At 32.3% G+C, this 8,316-nt stretch overlaps 1 protein-coding gene across 3 annotated transcripts; it reads left to right on the forward strand.

Annotated features, from left to right (window-relative positions):
• Window positions 1-227: 227 nt before the first annotated feature.
• Window positions 228-7,127, forward strand: LOC106068843 (ragulator complex protein LAMTOR4-like). 3 transcript variants are annotated; one of them, XM_013228345.2, is made up of 4 exons: window positions 228-364; window positions 2,629-2,743; window positions 3,835-3,952; window positions 5,907-7,127. In XM_013228345.2, the coding sequence occupies exons 2-4, from the start codon at window positions 2,666-2,668 to the stop codon at window positions 6,002-6,004; spliced, it is 294 nt and encodes a 97-aa protein (XP_013083799.1). In that variant the 5' UTR covers window positions 228-364; window positions 2,629-2,665; the 3' UTR covers window positions 6,005-7,127. The 3 variants fall into 3 exon arrangements, with proteins under 3 accessions (XP_013083799.1, XP_013083800.1, XP_013083798.1); XM_013228346.2 differs by having other exon boundaries at window positions 232-368; XM_013228344.2 differs by having other exon boundaries at window positions 236-397.
• The last annotated feature ends 1,189 nt before the right edge of the window (window positions 7,128-8,316 follow it).

Below are 8,316 nucleotides of genomic sequence, written 5' to 3' on the forward strand. Positions count from 1 at the left end.
ATGGATGTCCAGGGTTTTTAATAGCCAATCATGCGGAACTGAATCGAAAGCTTTTTTGTAGTCGATGTAACACATGTGTAAATTTCTCTTTCTTCTATTAGCTTGATGCAATATAATACATTATTATTATTATTATTATTATTTGCAAATAGTATGAATTATGATATTTTTATATAGTCCATTGATCTAATTCGCGCACATTTCGCAGCTATCGCGAGAAGCTAGTCATGTGACTTCATGATGCTAAACAAACTAGAATTATAAGAATAGATCTAGATCTAGAGATCTAGCTACATTTTATAAATTTTAACTAATAAATATAAATTAGATCTAAAATCTAGATCTACTACGACTACAGTCTACAGTAAGTGAGTAACTTACAGTTGACAGAGTTACAGTGAGTTGTAGACTACAGTTGATGAGTTACAGTAACTTGAGTTTGAGTAACTATAATAAAGTATAATTAACTATAACTAGAGTCTAGTATAACTAAGTAACACTAGTGAGTGACTAGTGGCTAAGACTAGTCACTAGTTGACACTTCTAGATCTACTAACTATAGTAATGAGTTACTAGTCTAGTATAAGTAATTAAATATAGCAGTACTATCTACTAAAGATCTAGATCTAGGTATTTCGTAATTCAATGTTGAATGTTAAAGTTAAAGAATAAAGTTTAATAATAATTTAATAGACTAACTAAATATATCTAGATCTAGATTTATTCTAGAATATAGAATCTATGTTGATTGATTGTTGTTTGAAAGTTAGATTAGATCTGTAAACTAAATAGTGTAAAGATCTAAATATTTTTAAATAATTATAATATAAATTAAAATATAGTTTTATACTCATACAGTAGTATAGTATACATACTACAGTATTACAGTACTGAGACTGAGTAAATGAGTAATACTAGATTTAAATTTAGATCTAATTCTATTAATATTAACTAATAGACATATCATAGTCATATGTCATATCATCCAATCAGACTAATCTTTCTAGTCTAGTAAAAATTATTATATGCTGTTTGCCTCCAATATGACTATACGATTCTTATTGTTATCCACCAGTAGCAAAGAATCGTATCGGAGGTGAACAGCTTCAACAGCATAATAATATTTTTATTTAGATCTACTAGTACTTTTACCATATTTACAAGTCACTAGTCTGTGACTCTAGACTACATATATATTACAATATGAGTATACTCAAGTATAGATTATAGAATATTATTATTTTATATAGATTTAGAGCTATTCCATAGTAATGCAAGGCTTGTCTTTTAGTTTGAAGATTAAGTAAGGTGCAGTATTTCATATGGGTACACAGTCTGTGATCTACATATTTTGCCATTGTCTGCCTATGGTCGGTTTAGGTTTTCTTTCCGCCTTCTCCGTCTGACCTCGGCTCTAAATTTCCTTTTGGTCTCAAAGGTGTATCCTGCAACCTTTGTAATAAATCTCCAGTTGTTTTCTTTGGAAGCCAATTGTATGGGCTTTAAATCATTTCAAAAAGCTGAACCATCAAGTTTAATGATGATATTGATGTTTGGAAGCCGATTACTTTAAGATACTCTATGTCAGTTAAAGCAAGCTGGTGCCAAAGATGGTCTTTTGGGAGAGGGTGGGGGCACCTCTTTTGCACTTACCACCTTTCAGCCTTACAGTTATCACCCATACCAGATATGAGCCGAGGTTTTGTGCCCTGCCCAGCATAGCTGTTGAACTATAAGCAGTTCCTCTTTACTGCCCATACCAGCATTTGCAATAACATCATTATTTATAGCTCTTGTCTTCCTTTTGTATGCCCAAGATGGAGTTCAGTCCATAAATATGAAACTATTGCGTGAATATCAAGAAAAAAAAATTGAAATCTATCAAAGAGAGATTAAGTGATGCCCCATTATAGGCATAGTTTCTATTTCTTGTGTGTTTGATGTCTGCCAAGTCCATGGCGAGTGAGATGTGTCATCCAGTCCCTTTTCTATGTTTAATCACTGTAATATGCCTATTCTTCATTTTACAAGATTTGACTGCAGTCAAGACCCTTCTGGGTTTTGGACACATATATTTGTAAAGTTTCATTCCTTTTATAGTAAACGTATTGTCTGAGCTACTGACAAATTAAAGCCAAAGGAAACACATTTTTATTATATGTCCCACTGCTTCCAAAGGAGAACTGACATTTCAGTTTCATTTTCATTCCCATCACAATACAATGTCGACACAACTGATACCAATGGCATCAGGGTACCTGAGAGCTAGTTGTTGTTTCCTTACTAACCAATCTGTGTCCTCATAGTGGATGAAGCTGGTAAGGACAGATATTTTGGGTGAGTGGAATATAATTTGGGTAATTTATAATACAGTCATATCCAGATAACCAGACCACATCAGGGCACAATAATATTTGTCCTAATTACCAGATGATTGAATTAACTAGACTTGACTGTATACTAGGGTTTGTTTCCCTACTGTAGGATTAGTTTTGAATAGTAAGCTGAGATTTATCTTATTGTCCTTTTCAGTTACAGTACTTTAGTATATGGCTAGTATGTAACACACAAATATTTTTAAAGTAAATTTTCTTTTCAATTTAAATATTTAATTTTTTTTTTTTACAGGATTATTTAAACTGATTGAGAAGAAATAAGAACCAAAATGTCAGTTCACGGCATTGATAGAATTCCTGATTCTTTAGGATTCTTAGTTTTGACTGAAGATGGAGCTGTTATCAGTGTAAGTATATTTTGTTAGATCTTGAGACCACTTATCTAAAGCAGGTATCCCCTGTTAGGCTTAGCATCATAAACATTTTAGATAGAAGTTATTGATTGAACTACATTGCTTGACCTTCATCAAAGACTACTATGTTTATATTTATTATGGCTGCCTGGTTGTCTAGTGTGTGCTTTGTACTAATGTCATGATTATCCCAAGTTCAAACCCTGCCTATCTGCAGGAGTTTTAGGCTAGGATGTATTCTTCATTTGTAAAGGAATTTCTGAAACGTATGAAATCAAAAATGAAAGATAAGGTCAATATTTGCAAACATTGCTTTTTAAGTCATTTCTCCAAAACACGTTTATTTGAAATATTTCAAAACTTGACACTATGTAAAAATTGAGGTTCATATTATCAGCCATTACAATGAAGCTTGGCTCTCTAGGACTGTTTAGCTCCAAAACTCTTGTGCTGTAAAACAAATGACTATGGCATTCATAACTCAAATTCTTGTATTTATAAGTTATTGTAAGAAAATGAATGATAGAAAAGAGAGTTATGTGTTTGTATGAAATTAGTGAAAATACCTTTACAGAAGACTCTATATCCTAAATCAAAAACTCAATACATCAGACTTTTTAATTTTTTATTTTAGTGAAAAATACATTTGCTGGCTCTTATACTGAGACTGATTATTGGATATTATTTATAATTATCTTTTGTGAAAAGAGAACCTAGATTGACTACTGCCAGAAAACAGATATGTCTGTGCTGATTTAGCAAAAGTATGTAAGTTGCAGCTGGGGCTGCATAGTCACTTGAAATACTGCATTCCTCATTAATTTTCTGACTTGAAGACAAGCCTTATTAAGGTACAAAGGTTTTAGAGAGAATGTGAAGAAAATATGATGAAACATAAGCTCTGAGAACACTCAAAACACAGGCATTAGTTCTGCTATTATAATATTACATGTCATATTTAGTCATCATTTGTTACAAAGCTAGAGCTTCAAACTCCATTTATATTTCATTAGTTTGTATGGTCTGCAACTTTGTATAAAAGACTAATGCAAAAATGTTTTTATAATTATTGTTTTTATTGCTAGTCTGGTGGTCAGCTAGAAAATGATGAGACAACAGCCAATAAAATCACTAAGTTGGTTCATACGGCTTACAAAATCCAAGTGACAGGAGATAAAAAGGATGCTTTACGTAGACTATCAGGTAAAATTTATCTTTGAAAATCTTTATTTCTGTGGCAGGAGTAGTAGACTTAACATGACTTAACATGAAGCTTGAAACTTAAGAAACTGATAAGAATTCTTATACAAAATTATCTTGACTCTTAGAATTGAAAATTATTGAAATTTCTGGTGAACTTTGACTCCCGATGCCGTCATTGTGGAGAGAGTGTCGAAACAGTGACGCACGTCTTGTACAAGTGTCCCCAGCTCCGCGAGCTAAGGGGGGAGCTGTCTGAGCAGTCACTCGACTTGTATGGTAGCTATGAGACATTAAGCTGAACGTCTAAGTTTCTTGCCAGAGCACTACGGGAGGATTGAGTCCTTCCTGCTCTGTTTTTTCAATAGGAGTTCATCTCAGGTGCCAGAAATAAATCAGCTATCGTACATTAGTTACTCTTCTTTGTAGAAACTGAAAGCTACTTGTACTTGTAACCTATTTGTAAAAAAAAAAAATCCTGTTTAAAGGGGAACTCTGATGGTTTTTCAAACTTGAGATTGAAATTCTGCATAAAAGGTTCTAATAAAATGTTTAGAAACATTTATATTTAAAAAATAAGACATCAAATTCTTCTTCTCTGAAAAAAATTGGATTTTTTAATTTGTTTTTAGGGTTTACCTACATCGCTCCCTTTAATAATACTGAAAGTTGTCCAGTCATGTATAGCAGTCCCTAACCCACATCATTGGTTCATTTATATCAATTATATACTAGATGTGCCTGCTGATTTGTTCCCAAGCTATGTATTGTTTATTATGGCTAGAATATCCCCTCCCTTTTTTTTTTTTTTAATGAGCTACCAAAAAGACCCTCATTTTAACAATGCCCCCTAAAATACTTTTTAGCCCATCAATTCTAGTATGTTACATAGACTTTTAACAGCTTAATCTCTCTTTTCTTATCTCTCCTTCTGTTTGTCTACCCCCCCCCCCCCCCTCTCTCTCTCTCTCTCTCTCTGAACTCCCTTTTTATTTTTTCTTCACTGCACATTGTAATGCTCTCCGACAGACTTTTGACAAGCATTTTAATAACCAGCTTTGTAAACCCACCCCCCAAACCAGAGGCGCCTTAGTAGCAGTGCATGGGGCCTGGGTGAGTATCATATCAGGGTCATGAAAGGAAGATTGCCCCACTCGCCAACCCCAAAAGGCCACCTTTGTCTGAACACACACATGAACTGTTGGCTAATGTATCAGTCACTCCACCCACCCGCTCCCAATTAGATTTCACTTTTCTTACCGTTTTTATTGTAAAGACAACCCCTAACTTTGATTAAATTATTATAATTTTGTAATAATGCAATCTTCCATCAACCAAAACACATTTGATAGTCCAAAATGTCTGTGAATAACCCCTCATATTCTGAAAATTCTGTGGATTCTTAATTCTTAATGTAGTTCCTGAAGAAACCCTAGATCTAGAGAAAAGACAGAGCCTAAGAGTATAGTAGTCTTATCTACACACACAGACAGTGAAGGGAGGGGTGAATAAATAGAATCTATCTTTTTGATACCATTAGACTAAGTCAGTATTGTCGTTTATTTCAGCCATGTCGTAAAAGGAAGTGGACATGAAAATACAAAATGTTGTAAGCCTAATTTTTAAAAAGTTGAATTAGGCAAAAAGAAAGAAACTAGGCTTTTAAAGAAAAAGATGGAAGTCTAATTTTTCTGCAGTTTTGTTAATAGAAATAGGTTAAATAGAAAGAAAGCCTTAAGAATTTTCACAATTTGCGGCATTCTGGCTTTGAATCAATAAAAACTGTTTCTTAGCAAACACCTAAGTGGTAAAAGGAACATGTGTATAAAATTTCATGCAAATCCATTAGACAGTTGCTGCGATTTCTTGATAGATGAATCAGTGGTATTTTGAAAATACTTTACTGATTTAGAAAGCATTATTTATGCCATCTAATTAAAAATGTTTTGTCTTTCAGTAATTTTAGGTGATGTTATTTACATGGCAACAGTTTCACAGCACAAAATATATGTTTCTAAAAGACATTATAATCCACAAGAGCCTGTACAAGCTTGAGGACTTTCATTGGATTGAGGAATTACATCCATGTTTTGTATGCATTTAACTACTCACAGCAAGAGTGCAGCTACAGTATGTACAAGAAGTCAAAAGTGTTTCAAGAGATAATCTTTAATATGAATTTTATTTATATTTTTTATTTGACATCTGTGTGATTGTGTTTGGAAACTGCATGATTGTTATGATTGTTACCTGATGTTTCAACAAGTTTTCTTATATTAATAGATAAAGTTTTATTCTGTTTTATCTTTTTTTTTTTTGGTTCATATCATTAGTCTGGTCTACAATTGTGACAATTTTTTATTGTAACTTGCTATTTTTATCTTTGACCTTGCAAATTTTTTAGCTAGTCTTAAAAAGGCATTCAGATATGGGGGAGGCGTGGCATTCTTTAGAAGTATAAGGCTAAATGTATCATTGGATAGTTTCTGAACTGATGAAATATTGAGAATATATTTTATTTAAATTTGTGCATTTGCAAGTCCTTCCTCCACATCTAATGAATCCTTGTCACTCGCATCACTGATAATACGTCTTAAAGCTGCTCTTGTAAAAGTGAAAAGAGAAATAGAAACATTGCAAAAATGACATTTGTCACATCTTGAATGCAATATTCCTAATTGGTTGAGCAGTGCTTGTTTGTTTTTTATACCATAATTGATTTTATATATTGTTAGTTCTAAGATTACAACAAACTTGATCTAATGTTCATCATATTGTCTTTCTTTTGTTTAGCCATTTTTGATGGTGGTACACTGATTGGCAAAGTCATCAGAGGGGGGGGGGGGGGGTCGGAGTCATTTTTGCGTTTCATTGAATTAAATACAGAATATTTTCCTATAATTGCTCAGGTTGGTAAATACATTTTGGTAATTTTTAGAAGTTATACCTGTTGTTCCAATGTCCAATATCCAATTGTATGCCTGGGATACTGGTATTAGTGTACAATCAAAGGAGCTCTTTTTGTTTGTTTTTTTAAAACAGAATAGTTTAGTTCTCAAGTTGAAATCATTGAAGTAGTAACAGACAATATAATTTAAATTTAATAATAAATTAACAGTATTAGAATTACTAATGTGCTGATTATACCCCCAGAAATAAACCTGTTTTGAAACTGAAAGTTCTGGTTGCAAAAACTTTTTTCTTCTTATTGTCTCCCCTACATAATTTACCTTTCTGTGTTGAAATTGTTTTTCAAAGCTTCCAGAGACCAATGTGTAACAAAAACATTTTGTTTGTATATTTCTTTGGCTTTTAACTCCTACACCTTGCATATCTATGGATATTTAAAATTAAGCTAAAAACGAAATTGGATTAAATTTAACATTTGTTGATTTGAAAGACAGTTGTTTTATGTATATTCAACATGAACCATTCTACATTATCAAATAGATTCTTCTGAGGAAATACTGCAATGATTAAAGTTCAAGATATGACAATAATGATAAAATATTCTGTATCATTCTGTGGGCCAATATCAATTTAAAAACGTATATATAAGTACATAATATTTATGAATAAGCTTACACAGAATTTATTGAATTTAACCAGTGATTCCCAAAGTGGTCTATATAGACCCCTAGGGGTCTACGAAGACTTCCAAGGGGTCTACGAAAGTGAAAACATAAATTGGGGTTCTATGAGATGTCCACGGGGTCTATGATAATAGATTTCATTTAAAATAGTCGTGACTTTAATTTTAACATCAAATTAATGTAATTCTTTCATACACTAATATATGATTTGTACCCGAGTTAAACCTTTAAATATTTATCCTACCAATCAAACGGAAAATTGTTGTATCTAATTTAAATACTTATTTAAATAGCTTCATTTTGTCTACATGCAACCAATGTTTAACAAAAAGAATGTATACTGTACAGCGTTTATTATTTAAAATTGGTAATTTATTCATTCCTTGTCATACTAGCGGTTGCCTAAGTGCCTTTTTATACCGATATGAAATCAGTTATCCTGGAGGATCATTTGAGACAAAGCCTGCAACCTGACAAAATAGATAAAGTTTTGAAAAACGTTCGTATCAGATCAGAATAGACAAAGCAAAATCTCTCTTCTACATCAAATAGAGAAGATAATAGTTTGTGAGCGTCTTACAAAATCTCGTTAAGTAAAGCAAAATATGGAAAATATTATAGGTAAAACATTGATTTTACTCGCCGTTGTAGTTTTAATAACTGTTTTACACAAATCTACATCTGATATTATTAAACGAATATCTTTAAGCAACAATTCAGTTCAAGGTCACATCTGTGGCATGAGTTATAAAATTAAAAGCTTCTTTTGTAATT

Source organism: Biomphalaria glabrata, chromosome 15 (assembly GCF_947242115.1).
Source record: "Biomphalaria glabrata chromosome 15, xgBioGlab47.1, whole genome shotgun sequence".
Lineage (NCBI taxonomy): Eukaryota > Metazoa > Mollusca > Gastropoda > Planorbidae > Biomphalaria > Biomphalaria glabrata.

Coding starts and splice junctions, on each gene's coding strand:
- LOC106068843 (XM_013228345.2), top strand. CDS start 2,666: ATGTCAGTTCACGGCATTGATAGAATTCCTGATTCTTTAGGATTCTTA. Junction 2,744..3,834: donor AAGATGGAGCTGTTATCAGT/GTAAGTATATTT, acceptor TTTTATTGCTAG/TCTGGTGGTCAGCTAGAAAA. Junction 3,953..5,906: donor TGCTTTACGTAGACTATCAG/GTAAAATTTATC, acceptor TTTGTCTTTCAG/TAATTTTAGGTGATGTTATT.